The sequence below is a fragment of the Bos taurus genome, chromosome 13, assembly GCF_002263795.3.
Source record: "Bos taurus isolate L1 Dominette 01449 registration number 42190680 breed Hereford chromosome 13, ARS-UCD2.0, whole genome shotgun sequence".
In the NCBI taxonomy this organism is placed as follows: Eukaryota; Metazoa; Chordata; class Mammalia; order Artiodactyla; family Bovidae; genus Bos; species Bos taurus.
The window spans coordinates 10077462-10101348 of record NC_037340.1 but is presented as its reverse complement, the minus strand read 5'-3'; the positions used below and the strand labels follow the sequence as shown (position 1 = coordinate 10101348).

General features: G+C 45.0%; 1 protein-coding gene across 5 annotated transcripts in view; it reads left to right on the top strand.

The window, feature by feature from the left end:
* Nucleotides 1-23887, top strand: part of KIF16B (kinesin family member 16B) — a 309240-nt gene that overhangs the window by 277459 nt on the left and 7894 nt on the right. For 4 of the 5 annotated variants that reach the window (XM_025000913.2, XM_025000912.2, XM_059892889.1 and 1 more), the window contains one exon: nt 2107-2190. The exons of the other annotated variant lie outside the window; for it this stretch is intronic. In XM_025000913.2, coding sequence (XP_024856681.1) covers nt 2107-2190 — 84 coding nt within the window. The remainder of the gene's footprint in view (nt 1-2106; nt 2191-23887) is intronic. 5 annotated transcript variants of the gene reach the window in all.

Here is a 23887-nt window from a genome sequence, read left to right as displayed (position 1 = left end):
AGCTAATTAGTGGTCATGATTCAGAATTGGCCTGTCTTACTTCCATGCCCATGGTCTTTCTCTTTACCTTTAACTGATTTCAGATATGAACAACCAAATTGAAACATTGGTGAGAAAAGGGGAAAGAGGTCCCACACCTCTCTCACCCCAGGTTTCTCTGGTTTGATAGAGCAGTGGAGTTGGAAACTTCTGTACGACTTCAGTTAACTTTAAAAAAAGGGCTTTAATGACTTCAGATCCCTTGAAAAGAATCAAAAAGGAGAATTATGCTTAATGAGAAAAAGGCCTTATACCAATTAAAAAAATGGCCAAAAGAGTTGAACAGGCACTCCCCATATGGTCAATAAGCATGTGAAAAAATGCTCAACGTCGCGGCTCGTTAGAAAAATGTAAATCTGAACCTCAGCAGCAATCTTGGCATACCCACCAGAATTGCCCTGATGAGAAAGACCACGACATCAGGGGTTGGTGAGGATTTGGAGCTGTTTGGTCTCACAGTCCCTGCTGGTGGGAGTGTCGGTAGTAAAACTGTTTGGGAAGACCGTTTGATAATTTCAGATACCACTGAACACTTGCATTCCGTATGACCACCTCTAAGACTATGACCAACAGGACTCCCTGCATAACGTTTATAGGAAATGTATAGGAACCTATAGAAAAAATGTTCATAGCAACACAGTGCCTAAGGGCCAAAACAGAACCTAGCCAGATGTCCCATAACCAGAGACTGAACAGACCAGCTACTGAGCCAGCTACTGCTGCGCGTGGTCACGGGGTGGCCCTCACACACATGAGGTCGAGCAATGACGGACGCAAAAGGGTTCATGCCGTGTGATGCTGTTTACATGAAGTTCAAAAATGGGAAACACTAAGCTGTTAGAAGTCGGGCTAACACCAGCCTTCCGCAGGGCATGTGGGGCCAGTGGGAGGGAGCACTGGGGGTTACTGGGCTCCTGGGGACGTTCTGTTCCTTGATCTGGGTGGTGGTTGCAGTGTGTTGAGATACTGAAAATTCACATGTTGTTCACTTCCTTCCGATGTATGTGTTTTTCTATATGTATATTGTCCTTTGATACTAAATTTAAGTTTTCAAAGTCCTATATATATATATATATATATATATATATATGCAGATGTTTTTAATTTTTGATTCCCACTGTGGAAATATAAATTTAAATCAGCCAAGATTTGCATATGCACGAAATAGGAATTTTGTGGCACATTGTGACCTATATTGTGGGAGAAATGTGTTTTTTTTTTTTTTTTCTTGACAATGCTTCATTGGCTTCTCAATGTATCTGAACCTGACAGGGCAAGGAAGGAAGGAAAGAAAAAGTGAATTTCATCAACACCAGCAATTTTTGCTGCTCAGTATTCATTCAGCCAAAGCCACACGAGCAGGTCGGATTTGTACCAGATTAGAGAGTTCTTACTTGTCTTTGAGTCTATTAGAAAACTTACCTTTCTGTTATGATTTTTCTCCTTCTGAGAAGAGAAGCTTAAGAATAATACCTGTGAAATCCTAAGACTTGGCTACAACAAATTCTAAATGTTTATTCTTTAGGAAGCAAGGTGAAAGCCTGAAAGAGAAGTCCTCTTTTCACAAAGGCAGTCTGCATTTGCAGTAGTAGCTGAGAAAAGTCCACATGGAAAGTTGAAAGAACCGCAGCAAGGGTCTAAAAACTCTCTTACCAACTGTGCAGGTAGTGTGCTTGTTGAGTTTTCAACTTCATCTCAACACAAAAATAATTCTAGTTTAAGAAGAGGACTAAAAGAAGAACAAACTTGCGTTTTAAAGAAGGAAACTTATGAACCACCATCTGGCAAAGAGTCTACTCTGTATCTGGGGCCAAACGTTGAGACTCAAGTCCATCCTTCCTTTGAGGCCCCTCCTCCTGCCTCCTGTGTGAGCCTGGTGGAGCCTCACCTGGTCTGTTTGAAGTCATACAGCTGTTTAGTGGCCAAGTAAAGCAGGACCTACCATCTTGAAACGTCTAACCTCTTTCTCTTCCCACCCCCACCCCCTGTGATAGAGATTCCAAATAATAATGACCCAAAGATCATGAGTGTGATATTAATCTGTCTCTTATAAAATATGTATTTCAGCTTGCGACCCTTGAATTCCCTCCAAAGAAACTATTTGGAAACAAGGATGAACGTGTGATTGCTGAGAGGCGAAGTCAATTAGAGGTAACAGAATCAAGCTTTTCTTTCTGTGTGTGCAGAAAATTTGCCATCTGATTGACCAGTGAGAAGTCGTCCTCTTTAAACACTTAACAGTTCACGGATGTGAAGGTGCTGCCAATCGTTAACGCAGGAGATGGCAGTAGCAGATTGTAAAGTAATGAGATCAGTTTATTTAAAATATAAGGCCTTCCCCTCACCCCCTCTCCACTCTAACAGAGTGTTTTCCTGGGTTTTGAGGAGGTACATTTATTCCAAGGATTAGGAAGCAGGTTGCGGGTGAGAACTGAATATTCACGTAGACAGATGGTACGCAGTGCAGGATGGGGGTAGGAGCTTGCTGCCAAAAACTTGAATTAATTAACTGAAGATTTATAGTATTGCATTGCTATTGCTTTTTCAAGATGGCTGGAAGCAAAAAGACACATACCTATTTTAGTCACGTTAGGTTTTGTTTGACTTACTTTAACTTCGTCTTCTGAGCCAGCTACGTGGAAAACTTTGGTTCAACACAACTGTTGTTTTTCTGACTGCCTCTCTGCCAGCGTGCATTGTTGACTGCTTTATATAACTCGTTTTTCTCTGTAGGATAGAGCTGCTTATTTCATTGGCATCCGATACTACTGAGACAGGGTGTCCGTGCTAGGGTGTGATAGCAGGTGGCTTTCCATCATGGGCAGCTCTTGCCATTCTGAGCCACTGAGGCTGGCAGATAAAACTAAGCTCACTCCAGTCAACAAGCTTCCTAGGGGCTGTGCAGAGTCCCCTGTGCCACTCCTCTATGAGGAATTAAAAAAATAAGACTTTTTGCAAATGAAATAAGAGGAGGCCTGAGCTAGCCCTTTCTGAATCGTGAAATTCTGCATAAAACTTCAGTATTGTTCTCATTCAGTTGAGAGAGGCACAATTTAAAATGGCTGTCTATGGAGTACAGTGAACACCAGTGAACCAAGGGAAATGTCCAGAGACTGGAGATTCCAGTGAGAGCCAAAATGGGGAGTGGGGACTGTGGAGAAATTGGAGGCCAGGAGACTGTGGCCCATGAGGAGGTGGGGCATTCTAGGGTTTTAAGATCCTCAGTGTAGAACTCCTCTAAGGAAAGATGAGTTTCAGGGTGTGGCCATGCTTACAGACTGGTGAGTTAAACTGTAGAATTAAACTGTTTGAAAAGATCCAGAAACTATTACAACTGAGGTTTGGATGGATCATTGTAGAGCTCTAAAAATCATCCTATGAGATGGCCTGACCCTGATACCCAACTGAAGAGTTTATTACATTCAAAGCAGAGATTATCGTGGTGAGCCTGCTTGGCCAAGTTCTTGTAAAGGTTTAATGGTATCATATAAACAATGTAAAGCTCACAGTAGAACTGGTGATGGTTTTCTTTACTGAAGCCTTACCCACCTCAGTTATCTAGACTTGTCTTTAATTAAAACCTGCGCAGAATGACAGCATATGAAAACGAGTTTGTAAACCAGCAGGACATAGCTGTTGTCGTCTCAGCTTACTCAGAGCTCTGAATAAATGCACCAGGTGCCGGCCGTGCCGCAACAGAGCAGGCGTGTGTGCTCTACGTTTGTGAGCCCAGCTCTCGGGGGCTCTTGTCTTTCCACTCTAGCTTCCAGGGCCAGAGCAAAGTTCAGGGCACCCTTTCATTCTTGGTACTCTCAGGTGGAACCCATATTTGTTCTTCCAGGATCACTGCTTAACCCTGTATCCCTACTGAGCCATCAGCTGTTGAGCATCAGTGTTAACATCTCCACTGATACAAGCCTATGATGGTGGTTTACCTGTGGCTGTGGCATTAGTCCATATGGAATGGATTCTACACTTGGAAGGAAAACAAAGGCTTATATTTTAAATTAAGTATATTTCATCTCATGTTGACTGTTAAGTCTTAGAATATTATGTTCTTGTCAAGGAGAGAGTGTAATTCAACTTCACTTTAATGGAAAGTTAACATGAGATTCTTGAATTGATTTCATGCAACTATTGTGTGATTTGCTTTTTCCAGTCTAACACCAAGAGTCACTGACTTAGTGGATTTTCATGTGAAAATTAACATTAATTTTCCCTTGAATTTCCTATGTGATTTAATTCAATATGGATTTACTTAGTTCCTGGTACATACTGGGGATAGTTTGAGGTATTACATAGAATATCAGGGTGAATGAGCCATCTCTTTCCCTCTAAGAGCACGTGTTTACATTGGTGTATAAATACATAAGCAACGTGCAGAAAGATGGATTCCAGTAGCACACATTTGTACTGGCACAACATAACATACAGAGTGTTTGCACAAGAGGAATTATCTGCCAATTTCTAAAATCCAGAAATAGAGTTTTACAAACCTCTTTAGGCCAGTGGAGCTGCACAGAGCAGCGCCATTGGGTACTTACGGATGCTTCCATAAGCAAGCATCCGATTGCATTTCCGTCTTCTTTGCTGTTAAAATAGCTCCAAGATTGGGACCTCGTGTTTGAGTTTATCTGCAAAAAAAGGTCAAATGTTTTCACATGAAAGACAGAGACACCTACTTTATAATTTTTTTTTTTTTTAAGTCTCTCAGTCGTGTCCGACTCTTTGCGACCCCATGGACTATACAGTCCATGGACTTCTCCAGGCCAGAATACTGGACCGGGTAGCTTTTCCCTTCTCCAAGGGATCTTCCCAACCCAGGGACTGAACCCAGGTCTCCTGGATCAAAGGTAGATTTTTTTACCAGCTGAGCGCAAGGGAAGCTCAAGAGTACTAGAGTGGGTAGCCTATCCCTTCTCCAGTGGATCTTCCAGGCCCAGGAATTGAACTGGGGTCTCCTGCATTGCAGGCAGATTCTTTACCAACTGAGCTATCAGGGAAGCCCTACTTGTGAAAATGTTGAAATAATTATTGTAAAGGTGATGGGTAGCAACAGAAATTTATGCCTCTCATGAGCTGTTCTAGAGATTAATTTTCTCACCACGGAGAGAGGAATATTAGTGGTGTGTGTGGTGGTAGCCGTGAGGTCAGAGTGTGTAGCACCACAAAAAGGCAGGAGTGAGTCACGATGTGGTGATGCCACTTGGAGAAGTGTAAATTTGTCCTCCAGAACTCACTCTTATTGACAGACTTGTATGGGATCCACCCATCCAGAGTTATGGGGCCCACTCTGGTTTATACCTGGAGAATCTGGCCTGTTGCTGCTTTGCATCTCGTGCTCTAATGCCACCCCACACTTCTGCTCCAGAAGAGCCATAGTCTCTGGCGGTTCTCACGTGGGCAGATCTCCCTGTTGCTGCCACTGTGGCCCCACTGAAACTAGTCAGTGTAAATGTGCATGTCGTTGACACAGCCTGACATCGGGCAGCTGGAGGGTTCTGATAGCAACTCTCCCTGTGTGACACACTTCCCAGCTCCCCCAGCCCTTCTAGTAACACAGACTACTGCCCAGCAGAGAAGGTTGTGGAGGTAGCAGGAAACGACCACATCAGTCTGTCTGATGCATTTATCTGGAGTGGAAGGGTGCTCGTTATCAGTACTCTACTTGAAGGCAGATACCGTTGCCATTGGGTCGAACCTGCCATTGTTGTAGGTCAAAAATGGTGGAATGCCGGCAGTTCCCAGGCTTTCACATAGCACTACAGCTGTCTCCCATTCACTGTGTGTTTCTTACTGAGCACCAGGCCTGGGCGAAAGGCTTGGTGCATCATGCCACTTATTCCTGCAGCCAGCTTTTGAGGGCTTCTATTATTATCCCCATTTTACAGGTGAAAACATTAAGTCTTGGGGAGGATAAAGAAGGTTGTGTAGCCAGTGAGTGGCAAAGCCTCAGTCTGCACTAGAGTATCTTCAGGGCAGGCACCTTCTCTTAACCCTCACACACTCTCAGTCTGAGGTGAAGCTGGGTCTGCCACACACTTTGTTCTGGAATGTCCGTGAGACTTCACTTCCACCTCTTTTAAGACCCTTGTTATGCTCTTGGTTGTATTAAAAGGTACGTTTATGTCTCAGATTTCCCCGTTATACTCCAGTTACTTGAAGACAGCAGAATCGACGTCTAATGGAATTCTCAGTCTCCCATGATACTTTACATGCCTCACTTTCACTGAATTCTCAGAAAATCTACCTATATTATCTCCAGTAGATGAGTTTTTGTTTTGTTTTTGTTGATTGATGAGAGGTGCATTTTGGGTCACTAATTGCAGAAAATGTTACCATCTACTTGAAACATTTCCACTAATCATCTTATAGTCTGTCATTCCAAGGAGTAACTCTAATTAATGAAAACAAGGGAATCCTCTAAAATAATAAAGTTTTCGAGAATAAAACCACCACCTTTGGAGATAGGTGCTCCAGTTTCACCTTTGGAGAAATTTCTCAGATGTTTTCTTGAAAGTACTAGAGCAGTCAAGCTTCCCAGGCAGCTCAGTAGTAAAGAATCCACCTGCCAAGCAGTCAACTCAGGTTTGATCCCTGATATGGGAAGATCCCCTGGAGAATGAAATGGTGACTCACTCCAGTACGCTTGCCTGGGATATCCCATGGATGGAAGAATCTGGTGGGCCATAGTCCATGGGGTTTAATCCATAAAATGGTAATACTAATAATACCCACTTCGTAGAGTGGTTGTGAAGGTTAAATGAGAATACATGCAAAATCCTTGGATAGGTACCAGGTACATAGCCGACCCTAGAAATTCTTCTGTTAAAAATTGCTACATTCCAATTGTCATATGACTTAGAGTTGACTTTTAAAATTAAACAAAGTTCTAATTAATGCAATAAGATAAGGACATAAAAGATTATTCAGATTCAGAAGGGAGAAATAAAGCTCTTACAAATGACGTGATTGTCTCTATAGAAAATCCAAAATAATTGACAAGAAATCTCCTGAAACTGATAAGCAATTATGACAAGATTGCAGGATACAAGAACAATCACTTTCCTGTATACCAGCAATGAAACATTGGAATTGAAATTAAGAACATAATAGAATGTACATTAGGACCCCAAATTAAATACTTAGATAAAAATTTAATAGACTGTGTATAAGATCTATATGAAGAGAACTATAAAAACTGATGAAAGAAAGAACTAAACCGATGAAGATATAGTCCATGTTTATGGATAAGACTTAATAGTATCAAGATATCAGGTCTTCCAACTTGGTCTGTGGATTCACTGCAATCCCTCAGCAAGTTATCTGTGGATTTGGACAAACTGATTCTCAAGTCTGTATGGAGAACCAAAGGACCCAAGATAGCTGGTATAATATTGAAGGAGAAAAAGTTGGAGAACTGACACTACCCAGGCTTCAAAAGCTACAGTAATCCAGACTGTTCGTAAAATGCAAAATTAAAACTCCTAGAAGATAATGTAGGAGGAAACCCAGATGACCTTGGGTATGACAGTGATTTTTCAGATACAGCATCAAAGACACAATCCATGAAAGAAGCAGTTGATAAGCTGGACTTTACTACAACTGGAAATTTCTGCTGTACAGAAGACAATGCCAAGAGAATGAGAATACCAACTTCATACTGGGGAAAAAATTTCTGCAAAAGACACATCTGATAAAGGACTCATCCAAAACATACAGTGAACTTTTAAAACTCAACAATAAGAAAATGAAAAACCCAATTAAAAAACAGGTAGAAGATCTGAACAGGCACGTCACCAAAGAAGATGAACCCATGGCAGATATAGGAGGGAATCATTTGTCAGTTGGGAATGCAAAAATGAAATAGCAGTGAGCTACCTCTGTACACCTATTAGAATGGCCAAAATCCAAAACTCCATGAATATCAGATGCCAGTGAGAAGGTGGAGCAATGGGAACTCTCCTTCACTGGTGGCAGGAATGCATGATTCTGCCACTTTTGAAGACAGTTTGGAAGTTTCTTACAAAACTAAACACACTCTTACCATACAATTTGGCATTTGAAATCATTGGTGTTTACCCAAGTGAGTTGAAAGCATATGTTCACACAAAAACCCACACATAAATGTTTATAGCAGCTTTATTCATAATTGCTAAAACTTGGAAGCAATCAAGATGTCCTTTGGAGGTGACTGGATAAATAAACTGTGGTACATCCGGACAGTGAAATATGAATAACCTTAAAAAGAAATGAGCCATCAAGTCTTGAGAAGACATGGAGGAACCTTAGATACATAGGACTAAGTAACAGAAGCCAATCTGAAAAGACTGCTTACTGTATGATTCCAACCATATGACATTCTGGAAAAGCCAAAACTGCAGACCCAGTAAAAGCGTCAGGGGCGGGGAAGAATGAATAGGCAGAACACAGAGGATTTTCAAGACAGTGAAACTGCTCTGCTTGATACTGCCATGGTGGGTACATGACTTAATACATTGTCAAAGCCCACAGAATAGGGAAGAGTGAACGTAACATGAACTATGGACTTGGACAATGATGTGTCTGCGTAGGTTACTAATTATAACAGATACAACCTTCTGGTGTGAGAATTTAATAGTGGTTGTGTGTAGAGAGCTGGATATGAGAAATTTTGCTTCCTCTCCACTTTTCTGTCAACTTTTACCTGCCTTAAAAATAAAGTTTATTTATGAGTTTTATACATTTTTTTTATAAATGTAGTCCTCACACATTGGTAATCTCCTTCCTTTCCCTTTTTTCTGCCTTCATTTTCCTTCCACTTCTGTCCTCCCTCCATCCTCTTACTTTCCTCTTGTCCTTTAATTGCTTTGCTCAAGAAAGGAGGGAAGGGTGGGTGGGTGGGCAGGGAGGTGGGTGAGTGGGTGAGTGTGCCACTAGTACACACTTTTCTCAGGAGTTTGAGTTTTAGTTATTATAAGGAAGGTGGTCATCATCTAGGCAAATTATATTTTTATACATAGTCTCTCTACTGCTAAAAGCATATAGTAATGTATATTTCTCTAAGAGTGACTCACTCATTACTCTGAAATTTGGACATCGCTATTTTATCTGTCTTTGCCAAGCACCATTTTTATTCACTTGTTCTTTCCACACTCAAGGTAGATATCTGTCTTTATGAATCAATGATTTTGAGAATATGCAAATCAATGAGGTGCCCACCCAGCACAGACCACCTTTGTAAATTAAGACATTTGAATACAGAAACGTTTCAAAATTAAAACCTTTGAATAGTGAGGGAAAAAAAAAGAAGGAAATCTCTTGTAATCACACAGAAGCATAAGCTAGGTGAGAGGACTGGTGGAATACTGATGTAATTGACAGGCATAAAGATTATCTTTCCCTGTAATTTTCATGTATCGCCACAAAGGCTTTTACTCACTGATGCTTGGTGCAGAGGGCCTTCACGTTCACCTGCCTTGTAGTATCACTTGGGATATTCTACGTGACCTGTTGCTACTTTTAATTGCACTGTCGGCATGATATGTGAAGACTTTTTCTTCAAGGGTCGCTTATGAAATCTGAAAATGGGCTGCCCCTTCCTCTGCCCCTTTTCTCTGTTCTTTCTACCACTTTCTACAGTACTAAAACTAAGTTCCCCTTCATCCAGTCAGACAGGAAAGTTGAGATGATCTTCTGTCAAGTTAGTGTGAAGAAGCAGAAGGACTTGAGTACATTAACTTTAGCATCAAGATAAAGTTAGAATGTCCATGTAGAAGAGAAGATCATCCTCTCTCCAGGACATGGCCCTGGTTCTCCCTGGGGCAGAGGGCCTTCTTTGGCAATCCTGTGCAACCCATTCTGGCTCCAAAGAGAAACCGCCTTTACCTAAGAGTGCTGGGTTTGTTGATAGCAGGTGTTCAAAGAACTCTTAGAATCAAGGGATGCAGCCTGTAAAATTAGCAAATTTCTGTTCTGAAAAAGGATATATAACCATCTCCAGCTTTCAGTACACCAAAGGAACTTTGAGATATCATGAGATAGAAATTGATGGCTTAGACATTTTGTTAAACTTTTATTTTTTATGACAGTGTATATTACAGAAGCAGAAAGAATGATGTTATAAACCCAGTGCACCCTCTCATATCACCCAGCTTCATCACTGTCAGCAATGTGACCTGTTTCGTTTCATTTCTACCTCAGTCACTATACACGCCCATTCACAGGATTATTTTAGAACAAATGCCAGATAGCATATTGCGTGCTTATTTCGCTCAGTCTTGTCCAACTCTTTGCAACCCCATGGCCTGTAGCGCGCCAGGCTTCTCTGTCCATGGAATTCTCCAGGCACGAATACTGGAGTGGGCAGCCATTCCTTTTTCCAGGGGATCTTCTCAATCCAGGGATTGAACCCTGGTCTCCTGCATTGCAGGGGGATTCTTTATCAACTGAACCACTAGGGATATCATATTATTTTATCCATAAATATTTTAGGGTGAATCTCTTTAAAAAGTGTCTTATAATGTATAGATTTCCCTTCCCTCTTGTTTTCTCACCATTTGTTTGTTGATGAAACCATGTCATTTATCCAGGGAATTCTCACATTTGAGGTTTTGCTGGTTGCATCCTATGGTGCCATTCACCATGTGCCTCTCAGTTCAGTTCAGTCGCTCAGTCATGTCTGACTCTTTGCGACCCCATGGACTGCAGCACACTAGGCTTCCCTGTCCATCAGCAACTCCCAGAGCTTGTTCAAACTCATGTCCATCAAGTCGGTGATGCCATCTAACCATCTCATCCTCTGTCGTCCCCTTCTCCTCCTGCCTGCAGTCTTTCCCAGCATCATGGGCTTTTCCAGTGAGTCAGTACTTCGCATCAGGTGGCCAAAGTATTAGAGTTTTCAGTTTCAGCATCAGTCCTTCCAACGAATATTCAGGACCGATTTCCTTTAGGATGGACTGTTTGGATCTCCTAGCAGTCCAAGGGACTCTCAAGAGTCTTCTCCAACACCACAGTTCAACCAGTTGTTAGATTGAGTGGCTTGATTGAGTTCAAGTCTGATTTTCTGGGGCAGAAACACTGTAGAGGTGGTGCGGTTGTTCCCTCACATCTCAGAGGAGGCACGTGATGTCTGGTGGTCTCCCTCTTGATGGTCTTTGCTGTCTGTGTTAAAGCAATCCATTGACCATGGCAGTCACTGCCCATGCTCATGACCACTTCCTGTGCACGATTGGGCCTGTCTTGCATGCATCAGTTGAGTCCTTCCCATCTCCAAGGAGCTCATGGTCCTGTCGGAGCAGAGATGACTCATCAAGTAACTACTCAGACAGTCATGTACCACCTCCAAGGTTATCAGAGGACATGACTCCCAAAGCAGTTGTCCCCAAACCTGTGTGGCCAATCTTTGAATTTATCTCAAGTAGCTTTTTGAAAGATACAGTCTCAGACTGTGTTCTAGTAGATTCTGATTCAGCGAGACTGGGATGGGATCCAGGAATCTGAGTCTGCTGTAGAAAGATGAGACTGGTGTCGACGTAGACAGGGAAGGAAAAGCCAGATCCTAAAGCCATGTTGCTGACTGGACCTGAGCCACAGGACAGCGAGGCCCATGGAGCGCTGTATGCAGATGAGAGGAGGGCTGACATTTGACTACCCTGGGGAGCGTGGAGGGAGCAGGGGAGACGGCGGCAGCAAGAGCAGTGGCTAGGCTGTTACTGTCTCCAGAGAAGACGTGACTGTGGCCTCCAGGAGGGTGTGATGGCTGTTGGCGTGGAGGAAAGTGGGCAGATTAGAGAGACACACCAGGGGCGGAGTCAGTGTGGCTCGCCACTCTGTTGAGTGAGAGCCGAGGGCAGTGATGAAGTGAGCGTGGGTGCCCAAGACCCGCAGCATTCATCTGAACCAGACAGTGAGATTCCGTTTTACACATATTTGTGTCTTTTGCATTTCTACACACAGTCGATGACACTGAAATAGTGCTTTTTTTTTTTTTAGCTTTTCCCTAGCTTGGGGTTTAGAGGTCCCAATATGTGCGGTCGGCAGTCACAGGTCAGGGAGAGCCATGGTCCAGAGGCTAGAGGACCAGGGGAGCTGGTGGAGTGCGTTCCATCCTGCAGGCTGATGTTTTTGTTCACACCCGGAGACGGGAAGGACCACTGTCCCAGCTCAGCACAGTCAGGCACACATTCTTTTTACTCGGGGGAGGGTCTGCCTTTTCGTTCAGCCTGTTGGGTGAGGCCCACACACGTAAGTGAGGACCATATGCTCCACCCAGTCTGTTGACTCAGATGTTCATCTCATCCAGAAACAGCCTCACACACACACGGAAATAGCGTTTGGAGTAACGTTCCAACCCGCTCCAGGATTCTTGCCTGGAAATCCCATGGATATGGAATCCTGGCGTGCTGCAGTCCATGGGGTTGCAGAAGAGTCAGACACGACTGAGCGACTGAACAACAACCAAGTATCTGGGCACCTAGTGGCCCAGCAAGTCGACACATAGGATTAATCATGACAGAGCCCATTTCTGTTCACCCCAGATGCAGCTGCAGTGGTAATTTTTCCATTTTTGAGGCTTTTGATACTCTAACATCAGCCCCAATGAGAACCCCACCTCAGTCCCCAGTAAATCCTTAACATCTGTCCTCTTCCCGGCTTCCACCCTCACTCACAAGGTGTTTGGGGCTTGGCAAACAACAGGGATCTCCGGCTCTTTCCTCTTGATGGAAATAGCATCAGATGAGAGGATCGCAGCACAGCCCAATACGGCGGGCTTCAGAGCTGGGCCTGCTCTGCTGTGGAGTTCAGTACTGAACATTTTTCATTTCCTGGGTCACTTTTAAAAGCAAAATGAAACGAGGCTTGAATATTACAGAATTAAACCATGGCTGGAGGATTGTTCCTGCTCTCCTCCTAGATACAGCGAGGGACCCTTCTCTATCATGTCTCATGGCTTCTGACGCAGAAGCAGGCATCCCCAGCGACGCATGGAGCCAGTGGCCTGGCCTCCCTCCTGTCGCCCGCGCCTAGGGGAAGCTGGCCTGCTTCGCTTGAGACGGCTGTGAGCTCCAGGCTCCTGTTGACCTCACCGTTTACCCTGTAGAATGAAATGCCATGTTCGTCTCTTCTCTCTGCCATCCCTTCCATTTCACACTTGCCGCAGCACATCAGGGATGGGGAGGGACGGTCTTCTAAACTGAAGCACTTAATTAGCTCCCGGCCCCGGGGGAGTGTCAGAAACGCAGCTAAAATGGAGAGAAAAGCTGTGCTGGATGATGGAAAGAAAACCCGCCTCCTTCCAGGGACACCGAGTTACTACAATGGTTTTGGAGTTAGTGGCCGTTTGGAGTCACGTCTATGACGGTGTCATCTTTATATCATTCATTTCTAGCAGTGTTCGTGTCTGTTCAGTTCCACTTGCTCATTTCTGCCAGAAAAACTGCTTTTTCCTTTTGCCTAGTGCACACATTGTCCTGAGTGTAGATAAAAGAGTGTCCCAGTAAAATTCTAGTCCCTTCTTGGGAGCCAGGTTGTCCTTTAGGGCCCCTGATGATGATGGCATAGCTGCACCCCCATCCTGTTACTCCTCACTGGAGGAGGAGACATGCAGTGGATATGTTACTAATTACAAGTAAGATAAAGCGTGATCTTGTTCTTGTTCAGTCGCTAAGTCGTGTCCTACTCTTCGCAACCCCGTGGACTGCAGCATGGGCAGGCTTCTCTGTCCTTCATCTAATAAGATATATAGATTTAACTGTAGATTATATTATGTGAATATGATTATAGGCATAGTTATAGCTATATAAGTATAGTAAAGAGGTTATAGCTGTATAGCTAATAGGTGTGTAGAAAGATGTCGGTTTTAGAGATAATCAGTATTGTGTATAGATACGATTCTATAGAGTTATATAATACAGCACGAGGCCACTCTTGTGAAAGCGTGAAGCCCAGGAGTCCGTGGAAGGACTACAGTGTAGCCCAGGCCCAGGGCTTTGTGCCAATAGCCGTCTCGAGTTCTCCCACCAGCCTGTCGCACTCCTGCCTGGCGGGTGGGGACTCATGGGCCCCTCGCTCATCTGAACGTTTTGCAGTCACTTGATGATAGATTCACTTAGGCTCAGTGCATGAAACCCTATTCGCCTGAGTTCTTATCACCTAAGGTTGCAATAAAACTTGTATTATAATTCCTTTAAAAAGGACTGTTTAGCCTTAGGAAAGTAATGAGTCAGCTTGCTGTGAAATCAGAAAGTCCTCATCAGAAAACCACACGCTGAAGTCACAGTGCGAGCTCAGGGTGGGGGCAGCAGCTGGGCCAGGAGCAGAGACTGACACGCAATGCCCGGCTCCCGGCATGGGTACCCCCCCCTTTGCAGTCCTGGCTGAGATCCCTCATGCCCCCCAGGCCCATCCCACAGCTGATACGTGCTCCTCCCTACCCCATAGCCCCCAGGGGATGCTGGTCCTGCCCGGCAGGTCCAGCGTGTGCGGGCAGTGTCCCCAGGGCCCCTCAGCTCTTCTCCCCCAGCCTCCTCCAAAGCCGAGGAGGACCCAGCCCAGCTGGGAACCAGAGGGAGGCTAGGCACTGGAGGGACCCCACAGGGAGGCTGCATGTCTTTCTGTGGGGAGCCTGCCAGCTCCCCCTCCTTTCCGGGGTGATTGGAAGTACAGTGTTCATGTTTCTCAGCGTCCCCAGCAGGACCCAGCCCAGCCATACATGCACAGCTGTGAACCCGCTCAGCAACAGCCCCTGTGTGGCTTTTCTCCATTTTTCTCTCTCCCTCGCTTTCCCACCCCTTTGCTTCCGTGTCCAAAGTGCGTCAGTTGCTCGGTCATGTCCAACTCTTTGCGACCCCATGGACTGTAGCGCACCAGGCTCCTCTGTCCATGGGGATTCTCCAGGCCAGAATACTGGAGTGGGGAGCCATCCCCTCCTCCAGGGGCTCTTCCCAACCCAGCGATCAATCCCAGGTCTCCCGCATTGCAGGTGGATTCCTTACCAGCTGAGCCACTAGGGAAGCTGCAAGGTCACCCCTAAATAAGTGACCCCAGTCTTTGCTCTCAGAGGATCTCACGCTGCCCTTACAGGTTGGGCATATACCCTTTCTGACCGTTTTGCTTTTGTTCATGTGTGCGTTTATGTGTGAGAGAGAGAGTGTGTGTGTGAGTGTGTGTGTGCAAGCCTGTTGCCCTGTTCTGTATGTGCACAGTCTGTAAAATCAGGGAGTCATGGATGCGCTCACACAAGCCTGGCTCACATCTGCCCTGACCTGCATCCTCCTGTGCAGCCTCCCAGGTTGTCTCCCCTTCCTGCGCTCCGTGTTCTCTTCTTTCTTGCCTTATTCCCTGGTTTCAACGGAGCACATCCCTAGGAGCTTTCTGAGAAAGGACGCACAGGAGGTGCATTTCTAGAGACATGTCTGATGAGGTCTTTCTTCACCCGCCGCTGGCTGGACAGGATATATTAGTTGGAAACCATTCCGTCCTGTAGTTTAGGGGGCTTGTTTCACGGTCTTCTGACTCCAGGGCTGGTGGCAGGCGGGTCGAAGCCATCTCGGTGCCCAGCCCTTTGTCTGTGTCATGATTCTATCCACCTCTGTCCCCAGCATTTGGAGTGCTCAGGGGTCTTCTCTGGTGAGCAGCCACTCCCTTCTCTGGGCCTCTGTCTGCATGGACTTTATCTCGTGTCCTTCATCTGTGGGAGATTTTTGTGATTGTTTCCTCTTCTGAGGATTTTCCTTCCTGGAGTCCCACTTGCCTGTACTGAGCCTCCTGGCCTGATTGTCCTCTTACCTCCTCTCCTCTGCTTTCCTTCTCTCCCTCCCTCGGCTGGTCCTCCCTGCAGGTTTGAGAAACTCTGTGCCACGTGGTCCCTCTCACCCTGTCATCCTTTGCTTTAAAGCTCTGCTGGTTACTTTTGCATCTTTTCATGTTATAAACCTGAAGGCCTTGCTTCTTGCATCTGGAAATTGTTGATTTGTGTATTTCCATGGGTCAGTGTAGTTCCTCTTTGTACATTCCCTTTGCTGCAGCAGCCCAAAAGACAGGATCAGAATTCTTTCTGTGCTTTTGTTCTACTATCTCTGTCCTGTCTCCATAAAGTTCTGTGCTCACTATTTATATCAACACTGGCGGATCATCTTTTCTCTCCTACCGACCCCCGCCCAGTCGGCATGAGGCTTTCTTAAAGACGCTTCAGTCCGCTTCTCTCCATTCATCAGATTTGTCTGCCGAATGAGTTGTGCTTTTCTTAGGTGACAGGTGTACACCATGTCCTGGGCCCGCAAACCTCGTTTGTTGCCTTTGTAAACTGCATCTTTATTTCAGGGTTCTACTGGTTATTTGTTTTCCCTAGACAATCGTTTTCTCTTCCGTACCTGCCACTTAGGTTTTTCATAGCAGTAATGAATCAGTGTAGTTGCAGCACTTCCAGACAGTATTTGGGGGGAACAAATGGAGAAGAACATCAGTTTGTTCCAATTCCGTACAGTTTTTGTCTTTATTGTTTGGTCATGTAAAGCTCTCATCCTTTTCTAGACAGGCTTATTTTTATTTCCAGCAGTTCACTGCAAAATGTTTACATCTGTAATATTCCAAGCAACCAGGGGGAAAAAAAAAAAAAAACAGACTTTCTCTAATCTATTTTCTAATTGAGATCACCTGTCTCATATTATTTATAAGTGAAATTAAGAAACTGCTATTTGGAATCAAGAAAAAATTGCTGATCAGAGATGAAAATAGCAGTAAATGAAGCCATCATCTTTTTCTCAATGGGTTTTCTTCAGCCAGCTGAGGGGTCGAGGTAAGGCTCGTGCTTAAGATGCTGGTGAGTGCCATGTCAGTGAGGGGCCCTGTCTGTTCTGTCTCCACAGTCTGGGATATTTATGCTTCTTGCTGTATGTTGTGATTCCCTTTTCCATTTCCATCTATGGTGCTCATATTCCAGTTCACAAAATTGCATTTATTTGCAGTTCCTCATCAGAAAGAACCTGGGTATATTCAAGTAATAGCACAGTCCCTATAAACTGACCTTCCTTCCTTTGCCAGGCAGTTTCCTCGTGGCAGAGTCTGTGGATGATGTCAGGTTAGCCCCCTGTTTCTTTGATTAAATGGCCCTATTGCCGTCCCCAGGACTCCTTAACTGGCGAGGTTTCCTTTTGATCTGTACGCTCGTCTCTCTACCCACATCCTATCAGTCCCTTTTAACTTGCACTGCACCGCTTGCCCTGCCCTACAGTTGAAAACAGTCACAGATAAGAGAGGTCATGACGACTGGAAGATTGAGGCTTATGGAGTTCTGGGTTTGTTTGGCGTTTCTCCCAGCCAGACGCCGGCGTCCAGGGAAGTGTGTGTGTCTTTGTGCCCCAGGTTGGCAGCATCCTTCACTCTCTTCTGCAGGGGCTCCTCGGGTTTTAGGAGCTGTCCAGGACAGTGGTAAAGGTTTCTAAAGTTTGACTTTGAGTTATAAATTGATTTGATAAACTTCATTCTCTATAGTAAATAAGTAAAACCCTTTGAGAGAAAGAAGATCCTCTTAAACCCATGATGTTTTGCTACAAGCATGGATGTGAGAGTTGCACTGTGAAGAAAGCTGAGCACTGAAGAACTGATGCTTTTGAACTGTCGTGTCGGAGAAGACTCTTGAGACTCCCTTGGACTGCAAGGAGATCCAACCAGTCCATTCTGAAGGGGATCAGCCCTGGGATTTCTTTGGAAGGAATGATGCTAAAGCTGAAACTCCAGTACTTTGGCCACCTCATGCAAAGAGTTGACTCATTGGAAAAGACCCTGATGCTGGGAGGGATTGGGGGCAGGAGGAGAAGGGGACGACAGAGCATGAGATGGCTGGATGGCATCACTGACTTGATGGACGTGAGTCTGAGTGAACTCCTGGAGATGGTGACGGACAGGGAGGCCTGGTGTGCTGTGATTCATGAGGTTGCAAAGAGTCAGACACGACTGAGCGACTGAACTGAACTGAAGGTCCTAAGGAAAGAAAACCCACGCCTTTCATTGTCTGAGATCTCATTACCTAATGGCCATCTCTGTGTCAGTCATCTAATTGAGTGTGTCTTTCAGGAAGCACACGGATTCAACGTATATATATTTTTCATTGAGATGCTTAACTCTGTAGGTAATATCTGTTTGGTAAAGGAATTTATTTTCATTTCCTTATATGAATTATAGACCTACTCTGTCCTCTTTGAAAATTAGAGATGGTGCGTTTAGAGAAGTTTGGTCTGGCTTTTCTCCCTGCCTTCACCTTCCCTGTCATCACCAAACCTCAGTCCCTGTGAAGGGGGTCAGTGGAGCAGATAATCCAGATCTCCAGCTAATCCTCTCTGTGGGGCAGGGTCACAGGCCCACCACTCGGGGCCACAGTCCTCTTCGTACCTGGGACATGACCGTGGCTCCCCCTGGGGTGCAAGGCAGCATGTGGACCCTGAGAAATAACTCCCAAGGCAGGAGGATAATTTGCCACGCAAATAGCCCCTCAAGGATCATCAGGGGCTCCTGGCCCAAAGAACAAAAAAGGAGCAGTGGGTCTACTTCCCCCAGAGTCTCCAGAGCTCACCCCCTGGCCCTGAATTCACGGACTCAGTGTTACTCAACAATGGCCATCCAAGGCCATCCAAGGAAGACGTGCCATCGATTATATAGAGGACCTTAGGTCAGACTTGAAAGGGAAGGATCGCCCTGCTCACCCCCAGGCACAGCTGGTAGAAAGGGACGAGATTGTCATTCAGGGTCTTGAAGCGTCTCACTGCACCCTGTTCCTGGGCTGCACTAGGGGTGGAAGCTTAGGGGTGCCAGTAATTCTCAAGTGTTTCAGAACCAGTTCTTTACACGCCTTGTAGCCAGGACATGCCACGCAGCAAGTTCAGTCTGTCAGTTACGTTGGTCACTGGGAGTCGTCCTTCTCTTTCCATATGTCAGGAACCTCTTTGAAGGCTTATGCCGTGCTGGGAGGAGTCATGAGCTTAGAAAGAAAAGAATAGGATTTGGAGTTTGTTTTTTCCCCAGATGTCACTTTACATAATCTCATTATTCAAAATGATCTTTCAGAGGATAATTTGACTTACAGTTAGATTTGTTTAATATGATTCCCCATTTTGAAAAACATGTGAAGTCATCCTTCTTTTAAAGCAACTCTTGAAATAAAGGGTCTGCCAGTGACTGATACTAGGAGACTTTGGGGAAAAAAATATTCCAGATTCTTGCTGTCCTCTACTTTCCTTTGAAGGGGGAAACATTAAATACTTCCATACTTTAAGCCCATGTAAAAGAAGAGAGAGTTAACAGATTTGCCCAACAACTTCCAGAGGACCAAACTGTATAGATAATAGCGTCGATGGCTTAATAAAGGCTCCTTGTGAATTGGGCCCTGCCCCAAGCGCTTTTACAGACAGTAGCTCATTTAATACTCTGATCCTTAAAAGACAGTCCAGTGAGGAAGCAGAGGAGTTCAGGGACTCTCTGTCCCTGTGCCGTAATGTCCCCACGCCCAGCATGGTGGCTGAAGGGTTACCGAGTGCCTGAGGCGCTGGCTCACAGGGCAGAGTTGGACTCCAGCTGCGTGTGAACCCACCGGCCAAGGTGTGTCTCCAGGGCTCTCTTCCAGCCTCACCTCTGTGCTGAGGGTGTCAAGTTGCTCTGCATCTGTCTTTAGCCGGTTACCAATCTCTTACAAAGAGACCCAGTAAACAGAAGTCAAAGAACCAGAGTGAGCCCTGGGTGCTGGGCTCCTCCCAGCGTCCTGGCATATTTTGCTTTCACCAAACAAAGTTGAAAGTGTGGCCTGTGAGACTCCGTCACTCCTGGCTCACAGGCGCACCAAACACTTAACTCCTGTCTTCTGCTCTGGAAGCCGAAAAGATGGGACTGCTGTTGACATGTGCTCTGGAGAAAGGCTTAACAAGCTTCTCAGTTCAAGCAGACCTTGGCTTTCTCATGTGGCCAGTTTGTTTGTGGGGTTTCACCCTGACCTTGCTGCTCGACCCGGCTGGGTCATCAGGACCATTGAAGCTACTTAATACCCCAAGCCAAAATGTCAACCTATAAAAATTGAATATCATATGGACTTGAAATGCACATCCCTTATAAAATTTTTAAAGCTTGCTAGATTTTATTAAAATATGTGAACCAGACTGAGTATATTAAATTTATGAGTCCAACTGATGCAGTACAATAATTTAATACAATATGCTTATGTCATTAAACTCATAAAGAAGATTCTCTGAATAGCGGTAATGAATAGTTCGGATTCTGTAATCACAGACTAACATTTTCACCCTGATGAATTTTAAGTGGGAGCTCTCAGAATTCTATTTAACATCAAGAAATAAATGCCATATTTCAAATGATGACTACTTATTCTAAGTATTTACTTTAAAACCTAGGGTAGGAAAGAAGTACCTGCAAAGACAGAATTATTCATTAGAAATACGGAAAGGGTTGGAAGAGGTTGGCATGAAGTAGAATAGGACTGTAATTTATGGCTAATCATAAATTATAAACAGAAAACAAAGAAACTTCTTCTGTTCAGGTTTGAGTAATACCATTTATTCCTTCACCTCTTACCTTTTCCCAAATATGTGTATTTTGGTAATCTCTTAGTAATAACCTACCCAAAAGTGAGTGCTTTAAAGAAACTACCATTTTGTTGCTTATGATGCTGTGATTCTGGAACATGGGCAGGGCTCCGTCAGTGGTTCACCTTTTCCAAGTGTCACTGTCGGGTCAGGGCACGGGTATGTGGCAGCATTTGGATCATGGCTGCACTGAAGACTGGGCTCAGCCAGGGCACCAGAACCTGCAAGGTGACCTCTTCACTCTCAGCATTACCTCCAGGGCACTCTCTAGGTTAAAGCAAGTCCCAGGACTTGTCCTGGCAGGACTCTGTGGATCAGAGACAAGAGAGTTTGGCAGGATACATTCTGGACCCCTGGTCTAAGACACCCCGGTGAGGAAGCAGAGGAGTTCAGAGACTGGTTGAGAACCAATCTGGTGGGCAGTGCAGAAGTGCCTCCCCCATGCTAAACTGAGCACAGTCCAGTCCTGCTGGACCAGTGGCCATGCCCCAAGCTCTGCTACCCAACTATGAGGCTTTATACCCACTCTGCCCTCTGCCTGGAACAGGCTTCCTTCAGAATCTTTCTCCAGTGTCTTCACAGGCTTGATTCTTACTCACCTCTCAGGTCTTGGCATGGTGAATGGTGAATATCGCTCAGTCGTGTCCGACTCTTTGCGACCCCATGGACTGTAGCCTACCAGGCTCCTCTGTCCATGGGATTTTCCAGGCAATAGTACTGGAGTGGATTGCCATTTCCTTCTCCAGGGAACTTCCCGACCCAGGGATCGAACCCAGGTCTCCCACATTGTAGACAGACACTTAACCATCTGAGCCACCAGGGAAGTCCCTAGGTCTTGGCATAAATGTCTCCAGTCCCCAGGGCTGCCTCTCCTAGGTGCTCCAAAAGTATCTCCTTCCTTTTTTTTTTTTTTGGAGCCATATTTTAATTCCTGCTTCCTTGTCCAATATCCCTGAAAAGCCTGCATGTTACTCAGGATGGACATGAAGTTTGTCTTTTACTGAATTCCCAGCAGCACTGGCAGGAGGAAAGCTCTCAGTTAAATATTTGTTTGTTGAGTTCATGAATGGGGTCTGAAGAGAGAGGGATCAACAGAGAATAAACCTTGATTTAGTCCTTAAAGGATGAACAGGATTTAGATGATGGAAGCTCAGCACCAGGAAGAATGACTCTGAACTGTGAAGAGATGGTGTGGGCCGCCAGGTGCCCTAGGAGGGCAGGCTCTGTGTCAACACCCACGTGCCCACTCCCCGTGTCACTTCGTGGGGAGCAGGGTGCAGTACCTGTGCAGTGGTTGAGCAAGCTGCTTGTCAAAAACTGTCCTAATTTTATCAGAGCATGGAGGACATTTGGAGGCATGTTGATAAAGGAACCCAGCATGGTTGATCCAATGGAGACAAATTTTAGAATTCCTAAAATAGCCAGAGAGAGGTGTTCAGAGTAGAATGTATGGGAGTTTAAAACTGCGAAGACTTGACTGTGAATAACATCAACCACCTGGGTTGGTTCATAACAAACATGGCCACTGGTGACCAGACCTCTCTGGGGTCTAGAAATATCCCAGTGTGTCTCCATCCAGGCCAGATTCATCTTCAGAGCCCATCAATCAATGATTAATTCTCCAAGTACTGCAAGGTAAATGAGACCTCTAAGTCAACTGGACTGAGAGTTGTCTTTAAGCTGCCACCCTGGCTAATGAGTTCTGGAAATGAGGAATGCCACTGAACTGCCTTCTCTGTTAATATGTCATGGTGGAAAGGTGGCTCAAGCCCTTTTACATTTTTAAAGAACATTTCAATTTTAATAATTTCAGTAACTTTAAATTAAATTATGGATTGGTGTTAAAATTTTGTAAAATGAAAAGAGCTCCACAACAATGAGATGGCCGGGAAATCATTCGGATGACACAGTGAGGGTGAAATAAGCAGTAGGCTGCAGTTACAGCCGTGAGCCCTATTAAAGCGGAAACTTTTTAATAACATAAAATGGTCATGATTTTATCCCCCCCGTTAATTAGAATAGAAGGAAAGAAGCCAATAGATAAAAAAAAAAAAAAAGTCTTTCAAATGCTTCTGAGGCCCTATTCTCATTCCCATCTTATACACACGCATACATACTCACACACCCACACATGCATGTGTGGCAGCTGATTGAAATTCAGGGTAAATTCTGAGCAGGGAGGGGGCAGCCCTAAAGAAAGGGGCTGCATGTGCATTTACATTTATACCTTAGCGTTACAGGCTTAAAGGATTCTCCTTGAGAATTTCAAGGACTTCCTCACGAATCTGAAGAGCCAGTCATTTTGTCTTACAGTCGTTGCCCTTGTCCAAGTCCCTGTCTCCTGAGATCTCAATCTTCTTACATGGAAACAGAGGATGCAGACACCTGTCCTCCTTCTCCTTAGACTGTCTCAGGGGTGATAGGAGCTCCTGAGCCCGGAAAGGCTTTGCAAATACCTGCTGACCCTACAGCCGGGTTCAAGGCCCCCAGGATTCTCCTGCAGACCCTGCCCTTCCCCAGGCTGAGCCCTCCACATGCTGGCCGTGCTCCCTGTCACATCCTTCACTGAGCCTGGGTACCACACACCTTCCCTCCTTTCCCTGTTCTCAGACTTGCCCTTCCTTCCAGATTCCAGACCTGAAAGGGGAGTGGCCACGAGATGGGAGCGGCCACACCATGTAATGTCTCTCTGACCTCCCAGGTTTTTTCCTGGATGAGCTGTAGAGCACAAGGTCTTCCCTTTGAGCAGACTAGTGTTTCATCCAGAAGCTCCCGAATTGAAAGGAAAAACTCAGCAGAAGCTACTTCAAATCCAGCTTCTACTCAGGTTATTCCAGGAACTTAAGTACTTTTCCTTTTAGCCAGAGCCTACACTGAAATCATATTATAGGTCACACATGAATCATGTTAATATAATGACCTTCATCAGAAGTGTCTAAAGTGAAGTAGCATGTAGCAGCACATTATATTTCATTTTTCCCCCCTTAGTGCAATGTATTGATTGAGGTAACAGGCTAAAGCTCTGAGATAATTGACTAAGTTCTTGCTGAACCGCCCTGTATCGCTGTAGGGAGTGTGTTTCGCCTTTCAGAACTCATTAACACAGCCAACAGACCATATTAGCCTGTGTTTTTGGTTCAAAAGATTAATAATGTTTAGTGGTTGACTTTTGAAATGGTGTTGAATTTTAAAGATTCGCCCTTGTGTGTATCTGGGTTTGGAGCAGGAGTCTTCCAGCTGAATGCTTGGCTGGGAATGGACCTCTTGCATGGGCTGACCCA